This window comes from Notothenia coriiceps, unplaced genomic scaffold, assembly GCF_000735185.1.
Source record: "Notothenia coriiceps isolate Sejong01 unplaced genomic scaffold, NC01 NC01_scaffold00036400, whole genome shotgun sequence".
Classification (NCBI taxonomy): domain Eukaryota; kingdom Metazoa; phylum Chordata; class Actinopteri; order Perciformes; family Nototheniidae; genus Notothenia; species Notothenia coriiceps.
Genome location: NW_011369101.1, coordinates 230,294 through 248,424, shown reverse-complemented (window position 1 = coordinate 248,424; position 18,131 = coordinate 230,294). Strand labels below are relative to the sequence as shown.

At 39.8% G+C, this 18,131-nt stretch overlaps 3 protein-coding genes across 3 annotated transcripts in view; all 3 read left to right on the top strand.

Moving 5' to 3' along the window:
• LOC104963762 (forkhead box protein P1-like) overlaps positions 1-18,131 on the top strand; it is a 924,791-nt gene that overhangs the window by 811,615 nt on the left and 95,045 nt on the right. The window lies entirely within an intron of this gene.
• The window catches only part of LOC104963749 (mitochondrial import receptor subunit TOM40 homolog), a 666,013-nt gene that overhangs the window by 622,404 nt on the left and 25,478 nt on the right, over positions 1-18,131 (top strand). The gene's annotated exons all lie outside the window — the stretch shown is intronic.
• suds3 (SDS3 homolog, SIN3A corepressor complex component) lies at positions 779-6,105 on the top strand. Its single transcript, XM_010792396.1, has 8 exons — positions 779-820; positions 945-1,101; positions 1,345-1,440; positions 1,577-1,638; positions 1,729-1,750; positions 2,142-2,247; positions 3,188-3,272; positions 4,942-6,105. The coding sequence occupies exons 1-8, from the start codon at positions 779-781 to the stop codon at positions 5,038-5,040; spliced, it is 669 nt and encodes a 222-aa protein (XP_010790698.1). The 3' UTR covers positions 5,041-6,105.

The following is an 18,131-nucleotide window of genomic DNA, read 5'->3' as shown; positions in this document are numbered from 1 at the left end:
GCAAAAACTAAGAAGCTTATAAACATCAGGTTTAAAACTAAAAGAGCTTTGAAACACAATGAAAGATGTTAGGAATTTTATTTGAGTTATTAATTTAAACTTTTTGTCTAAGAGATGCTGATTTGAAACCGTTGTTACATACAGTTACGGCATTTCCTGTTTCTGCCGGAGAGAGGGGAGGCCGTCCCAAAGCTTGCTGCTGTATTTACTCCCTCCATCTGACAGGAGGGAGCCTCGTTGAGCTGCGAGTGTGGCTACAGACGGAGTTCACTCCGTCGAGGGAGTGGTTTGGGAATTGGGCCGATATCTCCGGCGGTAGAGAAGACCCTCTCCAGTGTGGTTAATGTTTGCCGCCATTCTCCTGAACCGCTTCGCACTCACTGCGAGAAGAAGACACCGGCGTCTGTGTATCTAGAAATGCTCTACAGCGACACTAGCGGCTCGGCTGGCTGACGTAATCGCTCTTCATGCAAAGCGAACGGGGGGGATGGGCAGCGAGCAGAGTGCCAGGCGGAACATGGGGGATTTGAATGGGAGTTAATGTATCGATACCCGCGGCTGAAATATCGATACTTTCTCGGGAAACAAAATATCGATATATATATCGCAGGATCGATTAAATTGCACAGCCCTACTGTAGACCCCTGTTTCTTTCTGACCCTGCACCTCACCCTGTTACCTAGCATCCCCTCATATATATCTATATATATATTTAAAGTCTTGAGAGTAACCATAGTAGTTGTCCAATGTCAGATATAATCAGCGAGTATGATAACAGATGATTTCCTTTCTCTTTACAGATCTCTTTCTCCAGCTTGAGGTGAGTAGTATTCATCACGCTGACCAACTGATGTTGTTTAAACTTAACTGACCTTTACTTTGTTGGCATTACAAAGAAAATATCCCTGCTTTTTCCATCATGCCCTTCTCTCAACCTTCTGCAGACAGAGCAGGTGGAGAGGAACTACATCAAGGAGAAGAAAGCAGCGGTGAAGGAGTTTGACGATAAAAAAGTGGAACTGAAGGAAAACCTAATTGCAGAGTTGGAGGAGAAGAAAAAGATGATCGAGAATGAAAAATTAACAATGGAGCTGACGGGAGGTATGGGAGTCACATTAGGATTATTAATTAGAGAAGTGGAAGAGAGAAATTGGGCAAAAAGTTTTGTGGTTGGCAGTGAGATTTTTTCAATGCACACTATAGTTAAAGCTGTCTGACTAATGTGGAACTTTGAGATTCAGTAATTTATCATGTTTCTGTTGCCATCTTGAATCGTCCGTGAGTTTTGAGAACATTTGTCCCTTATTGTTGGATCTCACTTTTTATTATTTCTTTCACACATAGACTCAATGGAGGTAAAACCTATAATGACTCGGAAGCTGAGGAGACGACCCAATGACCCGGTCCCAATACCAGACAAACGGAGAAAACCTGCACCAGATATCCTTTTAAATACAGTATCTGATTGGCTACAGTTAGCAGTCACTTTAGATGAATGTGTGAGGTCTTCAGTATTCAGTTTTACTTGTACTTGTAGCATGTCGTGTTCAAAAATGCTTTCCTTAACTCTTCAAACCTCAGCTAAATTATTTGTTAACAGATGATCAGATAATGGAAGATCTAAGAACACTTAATAAGGTTTGTAGTTCTGAACATCTTGATATTTACCATTTCCCGAGTGGATCTTATTTTGTCTAATTCTGTCTTTTTACACTTTTTCTTTTACAGCTTAAATCACCAAAAAGGCCAGGTATGTAAATGCTCACCTTTTGCAGTATTTCATTCGAACTTGTCATGCACAACAAGTTATTTAGTTCATTTAGGGGAATATGCTTACACGTTTTCGAGTTAAATTATGATATCGACATCACTCCCTTGTCTGTACCCAAAATAAGAATTTACAGCAAGCTGTTAGTTTGCTAAAAATAAAGAAAAGTTAGCTTAAAGTAAGACTAAGGGAAACAGCTGGCCTTTTAGACTTTTTAGACTTCTAGGCAAGCCTCCCAGCTAAGAAATAGTCAGTAAAAAAACCTTTCATGTCAGCAAAACGCAGATTAGCATATCATCCATAATTTCTCCAAAATATTGCTTTTACTTGTGCCTTGCGTGGTCAAACTAACCCGGTGTTTCAAACCCTTCAGTGTCTCCCACGACTCCAGAGCACGTCCCCTCCGCCCCCATGGAGAGCCCCTCCCAGCGGTACGAGGCTCGCATCGAGGAGGGGAAACTCTACTACGACAAAAGATGGTGAATTTGTTGAACTGTCATTCTCAAAATCTCTTGTGTTTCGCATTACACTGTGCCATTTCTCACATAGCTAGACTACACCTCCTGTCACCACTAGATGGCCACATTGCCATTGGCGGATTTCTTTGGTTTTCATAAAGAATCAAACAACAACTTTGATGGCATACTTTTTTTCTGGGCAACATAAAGATATTTCTTAGGAACGACTGAATTAATGCTAGTGCTTGAACCATCAAAATACATATTCAGATAAGCACTCTGCTGTGATGCAAAGATGAAAATAATGAAAAATCCTTGACCAGACACCGCTCAGATGTCCTTCTGTTTTAGAGTAGAGCTCCTCCGCATCAGACGTGAACATAAGGTCGTGTGAAGAAGTAATAGAGTTCTGTCTTTATAAGCGGCTGATACAGACCGAGGAAGTTTAAGAGGAGCACGCTGTGAGGTATGCACACTTCTCTTTCAAGGCAAAGTCTGATTTATTCCTCTCTAAAGAAGACGCCGCCACAGGAAAGCCTTCACAAAGAGCCGCAGGGAGAAACATGCGTCATTATTATTCAGTGGGCCCTTAATGATCAAGCGTTTTGGTTGTCAGTCTCTTCCCCTGGGTTGGTTTTGTCCTCTGACAGTTTGGAGCCATTAAATGAAAAAAACAAAACAAGACTTTTTGTTTTAACTTTCCCGTCTAATTATCTATTTAGTGCCATCTCAGGAGGATTGTGGTCTATTCAGCTGGGTGAAATTATGTATAATGAACCTCTTTTCTGTCTGCACTTAAGCCTATCCCTCAAATCTCACCTTGAATGCAGAATTAATGGTGTGTGTGTGTGTGTGTGTGTGTGTGTGTGTGTGTGTGTGTGTGTGTGTGTGTGTGTGTGTGTGTGTGTGTGTGTGTGTGTGTGTGTGTGTGTGTGTGTGTGTGTGTGTAATATGCTGACAGGTACCACAAGAGCCAGGCCATCTACCTGGAGTCCAAGGACAACACAAAGATTAGCTGTGTCATCAGCTCAGTGGGGACCAACGAGGTGGGCTTTAGTCTTCATTTGGCTCCTTTTGCACATGTAACTTATTCTCATATCACTGCTTATAACATGGGGCACATGATATCATATATTTTCTGGGGAGTCAACAATTATGAATTTCTGGGCTGTTTTGTTTTTGGGGGGGTTGTTACTTATTTGGTTTCCCTAAGTATTTGCGTTGCCATTCAATACATCATCTGACTAAGCACCAATTCAATCAAAGAAATTAATGAAACTACTATTAATATAGCCTTCTTTTAAATTATAAATGTTTTTTAACTACTTCCAAAGCCCCTTTATCCTGCTATGCAACTAACTAACTAACTGACTAAAGATACTGTGGGTATTTCTGCCATGGAAGCAGCTCCGATTGTTTCTCTTCTCATCCAAAAACCGAGGAAAACGTAGGTGATTATCTCTACAATATCTGAGTGCACTCGCATTTGCAAAGGAAATGTTTCTTACAAACTGTTTGTCACCAATATTTCTTGCTCCCACACGGCTGCATTTTCTTACATTTTTAATGGTAAGCAAACCACAATTTTGTTCAGAGGCGTGTTCAGCCAGTGCCCTCTTTTTCGAATCAGTCGGTTAAAGCAGCTGCTCTCAAAGTGCAAAATGACATTTAGCAAGCGCAAAATGTACACAACACATAAACATTGGCTTCTGCCATCAATGAAAGTCATCTTACTTGCTGTCAGTATGGCACATTTGAAAGGGACCCTATTAAGATCTTTGGGGTTCTCCCTTTGCTATAGTGTGTTGTACAGGCATGTAAATGGTCTGCAAGGTTAAAATCCTGAAGTTCGATTAGTGACATCACTATGTAGCACTCGCGCTTCTATTGGCTAAAGCTCAAACACATTGTACGAGATAGGTGAAGGGGCGGGGAATCTCTAAGCTGTTGACCTATAATAACAGAGCCGGCTAGCTAACCAATCAGAGCAGACTGGGCGAGAAAAGAGGTGCTGCAGCACAGACAGTAGGAGAAAAATAAAGACCTTTTTGAACATTAAAGCATGGAAACATGTCACAGAAGATGCTTAAAATACAAATATGAACCTTAAAAAATGTGCATAATAGGGCCCCTTTTAAAATGACTGCATCCCTAACATTTTCCTGATTGTTAACAAATCCCATGAATGTATACTAACAACTAAATGTTGTCTGTGTAGCCAAACAATATATATTTAATTCTTCCGTGCCATAGTGCGTGCAAAACTGTTGCATGGGTACATGTTCCCTCATTATTATGAACACTCACACAAGTGTATTTGGACTAAATCCTATCCTGCTGCAGCAAATACTCACCAGAGCCCCAAATGTCTATAAATAGTCAACAAAATTCTCTATTGAATCCTTGTTGAGTCACATTTGTCATTGTTAGTTTTGGGGATTTCTATGGAAGGGGGTAGACAATAATAACAGCAAGACATACCGACCACAGATTTATTTGGCCAATGTTTGACTAGTCACACTTCTAATCCCCCACTCGAATCAACACAAGAAAGAAAGAAAAACCACTGAAAAGAAATTGCATGTTTCTGAGGACCATTCTGATATTTATTTAATCTCGTATTTTTCATGGATGTGGTTTATATTGACAGCTGCTTTGCAACTAATTTATTTCTTCATGACTGCATTGAGACATTTTCTCTCCTTTGTTTTCCAGATATGGGTGAGGAAGACGAGCGACAGTACAAAGATGAGGATCTACCTGGGTCAGCTGCAGAGGGGAGCGTTTATCATCCGTCGACGGTCGGCTGCATGAAACATCGCCCCGCCTCTCCCCATCTGTCCATTTATCCATCCATCCATCCACCCGCCTTCCTTAATGGTGCATCTCAGTTTGACTTATTATTCATCATAGACACTACCCCCTTATGACACAAACATACACACACAGTCTTCTGTGATCAAGAACAATTGCATCTGTTTCCTACAACCAAATGACAGTACAGTTAAAGTTGTCATAACTGACTGCTTTCCAGCATTATTTGTCACTATGTGGCATGTGTGTGAAGTGGTCATAACAGAGCCTGCTTTATTTCTGTCTCATGCTGTCAATACAAATGTTTTTTTAAAACACACATTGTCATTTACCTTTTTATATATAAGTTATTTTTCCATATGTTGTTGGTCAAGTGGCCCCGCAGAAACTGTCTCCAAGCTTTTAAAACTCTCTAATGTGATCCTACACCAGGAGTCATGCCATTTACAAAAGAATATGTCTTTTGCACTGTCATCAAAAAAAACGGCATCTTGCTATGCTGATGTTTTTTTCCCTAATAACTTGTTCAAAAGCCCAATGTATTAAAACCCCAAATTTCTTATTTGAAAATGTATTTTAAGGATATTCTGTTATTTCTTTGCCATTGTATGCGACCTCCTCCATATGTGAACCATCTGGAAAAGTTCAGCTGTATTTGCATGTGGAGCGCTACGTTGACTGCTGATTTCTACTGTGTTCCATTTTATTAAAATGTTTTCTGCATTTTATTAATTTAATTAAAGATTTGTTGCTTTTTTAAATCTTGAAATATGCAGGAACAGGTTTGCTGGCTTTAAGTCAGTCATGGTAATCAACATTTTACTGTTTACTAGATATTACGTGTGTCGTTCAGTGCTGAGAAGCAAACATTGGGTTTCTAATGCTTTTTTGCTGAAGGGAGTTTGGAAAAAAATAGTTAAAACATTAGAGGGACATTCAAAATGAATTTTTGCTATCTGAAGTGCTTACTAACACAGAAACTACAAAATAAGTTTTTTCATCAGATTCCATCGGAAAACATGATTTTCAACAAGCTACTGGTACAGATTTGGCTCACCTTATGACATAGGCTCATTCGAATATACCGCTCTCCATCTTGGTATCTAATGACTTTAGATTTCTATGAAGTGCTTCTACAGGTGCTCAAAGATAAAGTATATCAAACTCACAACATTGAACACTAAAAAGGAGTTTTTATCAATGTTTTGAAGGGAGGTGAGTAGTTTTTATTTCATTTGGGAGTGAGTTCCAGAGGGAGTGGGCAGCAATAGAGATCATTGATGATTAAACCTAATATGTATGAACTTAAAATGTGCCCTTAAAGCTGTGGTCAAACACTGGTTGTAATTCTCTGATGTTTATTATGAGCAATCTGCTTCCTATAGAAGTGATTCTGTGATGATCAAAACATTGATAATTAGGTGCTTTAAATGAGCAAAGATCTGTATATTAAAAAAACCTTTCCAGAAAAGCAAACAGTTCCACAATGTTATCATTGCATGCTCATTGTAAAGCTTTAACACTTATGGTTATATCCTAAAACCTATTAACATCGACAGCAGGGTAAACCAGGATATATTTCACACTGATGGTTCATATAAGCTGTGAGGAATATTTTTCCACAATACATTGATTTGCCAGTCTCCATATAATCAACCTGACCAAGTCACCTCACAGCTCCACTCCACTCTCACAGCTGCTCTCCTCCACCCCTCCACTTTGTAAACATCTGAATCATTTGGCATTCAGCGCAGGTTTCTCCCTGCCGGCTGTGCAGCCTGCTTTTTTCCTCTTGTGTGTCCTATCGCTTTTACCGGATGGCATGTTTCACTTCCCCTGACTTAATGACACTGCCTGACAAGGAGGGCAATTACTGTGTTGCCATGCCGCACAAACAACAAGGCTCATCTCAAAAGGCTTGTTGTCCAAAAGCCGTCAGGTGTGATTGCTCAGTCTCTTGCGGTGGCATGAAATGAGCTGATAGTGAATGCAATGGCCGTCTGCTCCCTTTGTTACATCCCATGTCTGGCTTTTAGTTACGGCTAGAATAACTCACACAGGCATTTATTGGTAGGTTTACAGGGTTTGGATTTCTTGTGAGATGTTTGGCAGTCATCTTGATCTGAAGGGGGGGGTGGCACAGGCCCCTCTGATTGCACATCCTTCCAGACACAGAAGGTGATAGCTTGTTGCCTTCATGGATGGATTACGAAACCAACCTTCCAGGACCAGTAACAAAAAATGACAAAGCACAAAGAAGACAAAAGAGATGATTTATGAAAGGCAAAAAGGAATGCAGATGCTTTCGTTTGTGGTCCTTTTTTATGTGTCAATGTGAACAGAATCTGAATCATAGGAAGTCGTTTTACTTGTTTACAAGGAAATTCTGAAGGCCTAGCTCTATGAAGTTTAAAAAAGAGAAACAACTAAATAAAAGTAATGGTGAAAACAGCTATAAAAACAGTAATAGCATCAAAGAGAATACAAAAATAGAAGGCACTAGTTACATTGAATTTACACATTTTACACAAGTTACAGAATGTGCAAGTAGTACAAACATTTTGTCCTCATTTGTCTGTCATGCTACTTGGAGCCACAAATAAAAGCAAATTATTGTTAAATAAATAAGAATGTATTTATTTGGCCTTCACTTATTACACCGAATACACAGTGTAACTTTAAATTATGTACATTTTTATTTTCGCGACAAACCCAAGCTCAAATTAGCTAATTTTACATTTTAAATGAGAATTTAATCCCCGTCTCTTATCTCCCTTATTTGAACGTGCCTCATCAGGATAATTTCCTGCCAGTATCTCACCACAAATAGGGAAGAATGTTGGTAGTTGCCTGTTTTTTTATGTTTACCTGAATGGGTCTACTCCCACTTTCCAACACATACAGACAACACACATTTAGGTGAAGTGTCAATTATCCATTTCACTGTCTTGTAATTTTCACATGTAGCAGCAGCTCTGGTTCTCCCCTCTCCACATGCCCGCCTTTCAAGCGATCCATTTCTTGCTCGTTGATTGTATCAGTCCTCTGCTTTCTCTGCAGGTTGCTGTTAATACTATCTTAAATCAATATGCTGAGTAAGCAAAGGAACGAGTGGGAGCACTTGAGCATGTTGACAGCTCTCTGGTGATGAGTCCGTTTTTTCCTTTCTTTCTCAGGCACCATGTCTGTTTACCAGAGTGTGTAAAACACCTGCTGATGTTCACCATGCGGAAAACAAAAGCAAGCTCTGCAGCCTTCTGTAACCACGAGTCATTACAGCGCTCTGGCTGGCTATTGGTGTGCTGGTAAGTCTCACTGGAGCTGTTATTCTCTTTGGTGGTTATTGCTTGTGTGCATAAAAAGTCACCCAGGGCATCAATAATAAAAAAAACAAATCCCCCTCGCAATCTCCCACCAGTTCCAGCACCAAATTCCCTCTTTCATCCTCTTTCCCCTAAATTGAGAATTCTCCTCACTGCATGTTAGCACTTCGAAAGCATAGCTACAGGGCAGAGAGCTGCATCTCGCTCTGCGCTATCTGCTGAGAACCGAGTGGGATCCAGGCACACTCAGATTTGCCTCTGGTGGTCTGAAGAAAGGATCGTAGCTCCTTGACAACCCTACCAGGCCGTGTGTTAAATGTGAATGTGGGTGTGTAGTTTATCACTCTGCTGCAGGTCTGCACTGGGAGAGGAATTCATTTACAGTACAAGCTCCTCATCTGACTCTTGATATTTGACCCAGGGGTTATAGAATAGTCGCAGCCTCATTGGACCATTTGGCAATATTGATCATTTGAAACATTCATGTGGTTATCCAGCTCCTGCTCATTACAAAACCAGGCCGTGGTATGAGTTATTTATACGCTCTGCGCTATTCTGTTTAGCTGCTCTTTTGATGTTACATGCTAAGAAAGCAAAACACAAGGCAGAACAATGCTAAGTAAATCATCCATCTTGTAGGCCAGTGTGCTAGCTTCTGAAGATTGGTATACTGTATTATTGAGAAATCCCACTTTTAAAGGGGTCAATTGACAGGGGCAAACGCACTATGGTGGGCAAAAACATCAGGAGAAATGAGGAGAAACGCGCTGCACTTTCAAAAGCAATGCAAATGTAAAAACATAAATGTGCCAAAACACATGCAAATGGGAAAAAATCTTCACCAACTTCATAATATGGTTTACTAAAAGTACTAGATAAATGAAACGCTGCAAATAAAAAAATGCTGCAAGAAGCTCAAAACACAACGCAAACAGGGAAAGTTAAAACTGACACAGCTGTGACCAGATCGCTTGCTGACGTTCAGGAATTATAAAGTTGGCAAACTGTTACTGTCGCTGGAAATGTACCCAAAATGTAAGTTTTATTGGCTAATTTTAACAATGTGGTCAGATGATTCCGTTAGAAATGATTGCATATCTGCTGTAAGCTAGTTAGCTAACTTAGCGATGCAAATGTTCTGACAAAACACTTACAATTATGAAACACACTAACTTTGCGAGACTGACAGTTGGCCAAGTTTAAAATCCCCTAACATCAACAAGCGTTCCGTTCCTAGTGCAGCGTGTTTCTCCTAACGTAAGTGTTTTGGGCCATTGTAGTTCAGTCAGCCACCGTACACTTTGAATGGACCGAATTAAACCAAACTATTCAAGAAAACTTTAGAAACATTTACAATCTTATGCTAGGAGAGCATTTCAGTTTTGTTGTTGGAAGAATGGATTTGGTCTGTGATTACTTTATTAAAACTATTCTGCTCACCAATTAGAGCCAGGAAAAGTTAAGCTTATGTAAATACAACTTCTGTGTGTTTGTGTCTTGTGATTCTCTTTCTCAGCAGCACTATTGCTAATTCAAAGAGAACTACCTAATGATGATGGTCTCTTTTAAAGAAAGGCTATGTTTAGCACTCTTAGCACTTGAAGCGTGTCACAACCTTTCCCGCAGTTTTAAGTGATGCAGCGCTATCACAGCTCCCTGTTACATTTCAAATGCTGAAAATTCAAAAGATCCCCACATCCTTAAATAAAGCCTAATTTCATCAACTTACATCATAAGGGTGATAACTTCATTGTACAATATAAAAAGTTGACTGGTATTTTGCGAGAAATTTGAGATTGAGAGAATACCCATTTATTTATTTTTGTAAATGCATGATTAATCTAGGTCTTTCTCTGAGCTTTCTTCACTATTACCACTGCAATTTTATTTTATGGTACAATTATGCAAGTATACCCAGAATTCGACTGATGAAACATCAATACATCAGACTCAACAATCCCCTCACAACTTGGGACCTGTCCTGCCTTAGATCACGATAAAGTGCCTAAAAGATTATGTTGCATCTCTTACATTCTGTGGCCTCTGTTCACCTCTCTAGTCATCTACCTACTGGCTGTTGAAGTTAGTCATGTCCTGTTCTTCTATCATATTGCATATAATCCAGCCTTGGATGATCACAGGTTGTGACAGTGCTGGGTTAGTATGACTATGTCCTTGACATACAGAACAGATGATTTGTAAGAGGAATGGCAAAGTAATGGAAGGCAATTTCGAAGCAAAATCCCCAAGAGGGTGTTTTTCACTTTCATTATAGGCACTAGTGCTGGGACTACTAGCTACAAGGGGTGTTTCTCAATGTCGAGTAAAGCTGCTCCAGAGCCACTATTTAGAGCATGCTACGTCATTGAGTGCCGCAGAAGGACTGTTCCAATGTCCAGCATACTTGGAATTCTACCGAGCCCGGCGTACTTATAGCGAGATATTTAGAGGCTGCACATGTGTAGACTCCGCGGTCTTAAAATTTCCACAATGCTTTGCGCACGGACCAATTTCCCCAAATCTGTAGCGAAAAATGTAAGGCGGGGCCTCTCATATAACGCACACCTGAACACTTGCTCGCCTGTTCCACTCTTCGTTTTCCGAATGCCAGGAAGTATTCTTGCCTCGCTTCTGAAGCAAGTGACTCGGAAGAAATGTGCTACTAAGCAAGCATACTCGACATTGAGAAACACCCAAGGTGTAGACAAGTGCCGGAGTGGCCATTATCACTTTAAAGAACACCCTCTTGGGCATTGTTATTTTTTTTTACTTCAGGCACTAAGCCATGTGAGGCAGTAAGAAGGCCAACAAAATATATATAGAAAGGTAGCTCTTAGAAAAACCACTACATTCTTCATGGCAACATGGCAACAGTTTTTGCAGACATGCTTTAGTGTATGGGATTTATCATTATGTCTTGTCCAATTAGCTTCCCAAAGACGTGATAGAGGACAAGATAGTGAGTCATCTTGACATGAATAATGTAACAGGCGAGAGGGTAACAAAGAGTTTAGAAATCAAAAGGATAAAGCATCAAGAGAATTCACAACCCCATGACTTGAAAATGTAAGAGTAATATAATGTATTCTGTTTGCATGAATACCGGCATTAATGCGTGTGTGGCATTTTGCGTCATGCCATTTAAATTGCCCTTCAAAATGAGACGCACTACTGGAGACAACAAGATGTTATGAGTGGAGATGACCTTGTCTTTTGTTGCTTCAAGGTCACTGCATGATGGAGATAACTTGTGCGCCATTGTATGGATCTGAATTCATTTTTGACACCCCTGACATCAATTTTATTTGTATTTTCTTATCACACAACAATGTCAGAAAACTGTGAATGATTTCCATTGTAATTCCACCCATTCAGCAAAGATCACGTCCACTCTCTGTTCTAAGCAACAACCTTCACACCGACTTTGCCGTCCACTTGGAGAAGTGAGATCACTCTTCTGCTGATAAGATTCTCCCTGATAAGAGAGCGATATCTGAGCCATCTCAGTCTCTCCACCCATGGTCCCCAAAGAAATCTAAACTTTGCTTTCTCTGTCACCTCTCTAGAGGAGTTTCAGATTTCTGCATATTTTATCCAGAAGCATTCAGAGATAAAGAGTAACCTGGGGAAAGGTTAGAGGGGGCTTTTCGTGGATTGAAAGACAGTCCGTCTTTCAATCCACAAAAAGCCCCGCAGTCATCGGAAAATAGTTATTCATAATACGTTTGTCATGCAATTTCTGTATTCATGGAGCTCTTTGCGGTGCTCCATCACCACAAGAGGAGCCTCTACCTTGAAAAGACAGATTAAGCTTTGCCTTGTGGGAGGCAGACAGGCATATGGAAGATGCTGCCTACATACAATTAATATCTCCTTCGACCACTGTATTTCAATGCTGCGACCTTAACGGGACTGAAAACAAGGTTCCTTTCATTTCTCTGCTTCATTACATGTGAATATGAGGATGTGTTTACACCTACTCTCAAAGTAATATCTTGGCATTTCTTGATATATGTTTATTGTTGAGTTATATGAGCGTATGAACCCACTCCCGTGCTGTTTATTTAATATCACGCTACCATGAGCTAGGGGTGAGCCATGAAAGGTAAATATTCAAGTCTCAGTCCAAAACTAAGGTGTCCGAGGGCTTCCTCCCCAAGAGACAAACATTTGCTCACCCCCCCAACTGTCTTCTGAGTCAATAATTTTCCAGTATAGAACTTCTGATCCATTCATTTGGAGGAATAGTCAAAACTTCAAAATGATACCAGTACTTGCTAGCCACCAGAAGCTAGTTAGCTTAGCAGAAATACTGGATAACGGAAGAAAGAGCTACTTTGGCTCTTGAAAAAGGTAACACAATTCACATACCAGCTCCTCATATAACATGTATCACAGTTCTTTTTCATCTGTACAAAAAAAGAAGGTTCGTAGAGAGCTGGTGTGAATGCTTACGAGACAATCTGGCAGGAAATCAGAAGCAATTATTCTGTAAAAAAAACTGCAAGAATTGATTAAGGAAATGGGAAAAAGGTAAGAAAGTAGGAAGGGAAGGAGGAAGTAATGGCAGGGAAAGTAAGAAGAGCTGACTGGAGTTGTGACATGTGTTAAAGGTCCCAAGTCATGGCCATTTCTACGGATCATAATTCCATTGTTGAGGTATAATAGAATAGATTTATATTGTTCAATTTTCCAAACTCACATTGGTTTCTCATACAGCATCTCTGTATAGTATGTGTATTCACTCTCTGTCCTAAACGGCTTGTTGGNTCACTGCCCCGTCTAAGACACGAGTGGATCTGACTTTAATTACATTTGACTATGCAGAAGTATTATTTTAAGCAACACATTAAGTTGACGAAACACTCGAGTCAAATGTAATTAAAGTCAGATCCACTCGTGTCTTAGACGGGGCAGTGATATCATAAACCTGTTAATGCACGCATTCAAACACTTTTTCTTTTACCAGCTGTATTCACCTTGCAGGTGCAGCTATGTGGCTTTTATCCTGGATAAAGTGTTTAAGTCATGGATGTTTAAAGTTTAACTTCTTCACATTTGTCTAATATTAGGCTATAGTTCACTTTTCATTCAGGAAGTATGACACTGCGATGTCAGTACGCTTCTCCATGTTTGTGATTGGTCAAATGTTGCTAACCGCACCCCTTTCATGTGAACGCGCACCTAACTAGATAGGGTACGGCTGGCTTGAGCGATCTACTTGATAACCCGCGTCGTAGGACCGTTTAGCGAGAGCGCGTATGTTTTGGATTAGGCCAACCGGCTAACTCAAACATATCCAGGTTAGGTTGAACCAGCTTCGTAGTACAGGCCTCAGGTCACCATAACGTTTGTAGTTATTTCTCCATAAGGTTTGAAGCTGTGACCAAATGAATTGGATAACTTAGCAGGGCTATCCAGTGCTGCAGCTTTGGCATGGACTGAACCTCACAGAGTGGAAATAATATGTCCCTCACAGTCACTATTAATGGCTGAGAACAAAAATTCAGCAAGTCAATGAATCGTTGCGAATGACGACAAAGGATTAAATATAAAAAGGAAAGTGTCAGGTAAATCAGATTGATCAGCTTTGCAAAGGTCAAACACTTTTTTTTGTATTTTTCTCTCGTCTGCACTTCATGGCCATTCGTCACAAAAAGTCAAACATTGAGTCTGACTTTTGGCATGCAGGAAGCTCTTTGTTCACGTTCTCAGTGACAAAGAACTGCACCTCAGTGGATAAATTCATCTATAGTTAATTCATAATCCAAATTTAAGGGTACCTCTTTGATCAGGGGAATACCATATCAGGGAGAAATTTGCTTTGACTGCCTGTTACATCAGCTGTTCTATTTAAATGTATCTTAAACTTCTACCTCAAACACTGTAAGACATTTTAGCAACGTTGGCGTTTTCTATTCAGCTTTTGTAATTAAATTGAAAAGCCATTCAGTTTGACGTTGTCATAGGGAAGCGTCTCTTCACATCAATAGAGCAGATTCCTGATCAGCTGCAGGTTAAGTGCGGTCGAGTGGAGCGGCAGCATTGAAATGAATCTATCCATTACATCGTCATTAATGATGTATGGGAGTGTGATCACATGAGGAACCTGTTTATGCCAAACACTTATTAATCACTTACCGATGCAAAAATCTGCAAAGTGACAAACACACACATAAACGCACATGACTTTCATACACTGCATATGTGAGTCCAAAAAAATATAAAAATAAAACGTACACGTCCCAAGCAATGTTTTCTTTGTGGAGTAGCATACCATACCATACCATACCATACCACACACACACACACACACACACACACACACACACACACACACACACACACACACACACACACACACACACACACACACACAAACACGCACACACACAAAGGGCAACAATGACTCAGTATCGCAGTTTGTGAAAATGACCTCAGAGATGACGAACATTCATACAGACGCCTCTATAACCCTGACTGTGGCTCAACAACAACGCTGTGTGTGGAGATCTAATGCCTGTTTTAAGATTGTATTTATATTTCATTATCAGCAGTCTCTTAATGTTATACTGTATCGTAAGTTATTGGTACTCTGAGTCAATAGACTGGCACCAAGACTTACATCAGCATCAGCAGCCAAACCCTTTTGAACTGTGCAATTCAGCATTCATATTTCATTAATACACCACTGTATTTAATGTAATATACATGTTATATTATTCTAGTACAATGTAGACATTTGTACATTTAACTTATTATTATTATTATTATTGGACATTTTCCTTTAACTTTAAATACATATATACAGTATACAGTATTTTTTGTATCTTTTTATTGGACATACTTACTTCAATTTTGTATGTTCATATCATTTTTATTTTATATTTATATTTTATTTCATTCTGAAAAATAGCAATTGTCACAAAACCCAATTCCCCTCAGGTATTCTTATTTTGATTGGATGACTATTTTGTAAATTATGTTATTCAGAGGTGCAGTGACGCGTCCTAAAACTCGGAAGTGAGTTAGCATTTTATCACTACCGGTTCCCTCGTCTCAGAGTCAATGGAAAATAGAAAGTCTGTGGTTGACACAAATTGAAGAGACGGATCACGTTTTGTTCTACGATATTAAATACATCAGCAGTGGCACCATTGGTGATTTCTGAAAAGTGTACGTGTCTGAAAAGTGATGGTTGTTAACAAGTGGTTGAATAGGACTACAGAAGTTGTGGAAGACGTTGTACGTCATTACGCCGAACACGTAAACACTCCCGCTAAGTTTGTTTGCCCTGTTCTGCTTGAAAGCAAGTACCTGCCTCCCAGGGGCGGATCTACCGGGGTGGCATGGGGTGGCAACTGCCACCCTAAAAAATAGCCTTGCCACCCCAGTTGGCATCTTTGTTTTGAAAGAAAAGTTGTTGCTCATCGGACATTTATGAGAGAAAATCTCTAATGTCTGAGTGCAAGTGAATGCAGCACAAGACGTGAGTCTTGTATCCCCTACCTAGCTTCCTGGCGCGAGCTTGGAAATATGATTGGCGGCGATTTCATTTGAACGGGGTGACGGCGCAAAACGAGAAGCATTCAGACTCAAGCAGACGGAAGGAATGAGGTATTTGCGGTCCACAATGACAGAGAAGAGACTGTCAAGTTTGGCTGTACTCAGCATTGAATCAAAACGCACTAAAGCTGAAGATCTTAATAAGTTTGTCAGGCGTTTTGCTGAACCAAATGGTAATCGCCGCATTCAGCTGTAATAGGCATGCCAACTTGATGCTCTGCTCACGGATGACTCGATGAGCATAAACAACTGTTAAGATGATAACCTTGTATGTGTATATTTTTTTTTTCTTTGTGGGGGTCTGCCCCCAAAAAACTGTTTCAAGTCCTGAGAAAGTCAAATCAGACGTAAAACTACAATGCCCAGCCAAAAAAAAGTAACCACTTTGATTTAACTAGGCCAGTAGGTAAGGACTTTCCACTGGATAATTACTGTAGTAATGTATATGTTTTAGCTGAATAAACGTTTTTTAACCCTAACTGAAGCAGTTAGTCACTTCTTTAATGTTTGTTCTTTCTGATGTAAAGTCAAGGTTGTAACTGTTTGCAGTAAAGTCGTGGGGCGCTAAACTGTTCTTTTGATTCTTTGGAATTTTGATACATGATATAATTACTTGTCTTTCAAATTTGAAGGAGGGTGAGCAAGCATCTTGAGGAACATTCATCATTAACTCCTCCAAAAAATATAGTTTATTCAATAATAAATGAATATGTGAATCATAACAGTGATTGACAGCTGATAGGAATAATGCGATTGTTAATATTATCATATTCATACAGAAATACATCGTTGAGACAGTTAATTAATGTACTTATTGCAGCAGTCTGCATAGATTTGGTACCCCTGGTCTAAGAGTGAAACAAGCTCATTCAGTTATTGTTCAGTTAAAATTCATTAAATGATGTCTGCCACCTTATATATTTCTATTTAAGGCTTTACTGATGTGCCACAATAATGTCACCTATGTTATTGAGTTAAAATATGAATATTCGGGATTTTGACTGCTTTAAGGTTCGGACGCACAGTTGGGGTTTTTAGGGTAGTAGTCTCATTGTGAAACATACGGTCTCCTTTTTTTTGTTTACGTTTTTGTTATTAAATAAAAAGGCCGTCGGTTGACAATCCTCGAGGTCCGGGGTATGACTCCGTGATCAATGATCCAAAAGTTTAAGGTCGGCTTTGTTAAAGGGTTTACAGTAGGGGCAGAGCGGCTGAGGTTTAAGACAGGGGATGTTATTTCCGTGAACAAGGGTTTTCATTTTTGTACCGAAAACACATTATTGAAAAACAATAAGTTATAAATAAAACCAAAAATTTTAAACCCAACCAGTGTAAAGATAATACATTCCTTGTGTGTGTGTGTGTGTGTGTGTGTGTGTGTGTGTGTGTGTGTGTTGTGTGTGTGTGTGTGGTGTGTGTGCTGTGTGTGTGTGTGTGTGTGTTGTGTTGTGTGTGCTGTGTTTAGGTCTCATTGAATAAAAAATCACCCCCCAATAGCACTATTTAAACATTATGTAGATTGGTAGAACCAAATTGTGTTCATGTACAAGATTACGAGAAAATAGGAAAACCCACCCACACGGTATGTAAAAGAGTCCAGTTAAGAGTAGCTAAAAACTTTGACCGACTCGGTTAGTGATTTCTTCTATATGGGAAGAAATCTGATACGTGTGCCCGTGGTAGTTTGTGACTCCAACAACAAGAAATTGGGGGGGGGGGGGGAGAGAGACCAAAATTAAATTAAAAGATATTATCCTCACCAACCGGTCGCTACTGCAAAATGGGACCCCTTATTTGAGGAGTACCGCCCCCACAGGAGCCTGTTTTTTCGTAGCCCGAAAGAGGTATCCAAACTTTTATCGAGCTTTATTCCAGACACAATTTGTTTGGACACCATCTATTTACGGTGCGAAGAACAAGTCGGCCTATTAATATGTACAGATGGGATGAAAATATTAAAAGTTTAAGTAATTAGATAGCGGTCTTCTTTTTACGATTTGCAATACGATATTTGCCTCGATGTCGCAGTTTGTTTGCGAAGTTGAACACGTTAAATCCTTAGACATAAAAACTTATACCTAGAATTCAACCGCACTGCAACTTCGTCACTGGGTACTCCCACGTCCTCCTGAAACTCCCCAACGTAGGGGACCGTCTTCAAATACGACTAAATTAGCGTAAGTATAGTTAGTTACAATTGAA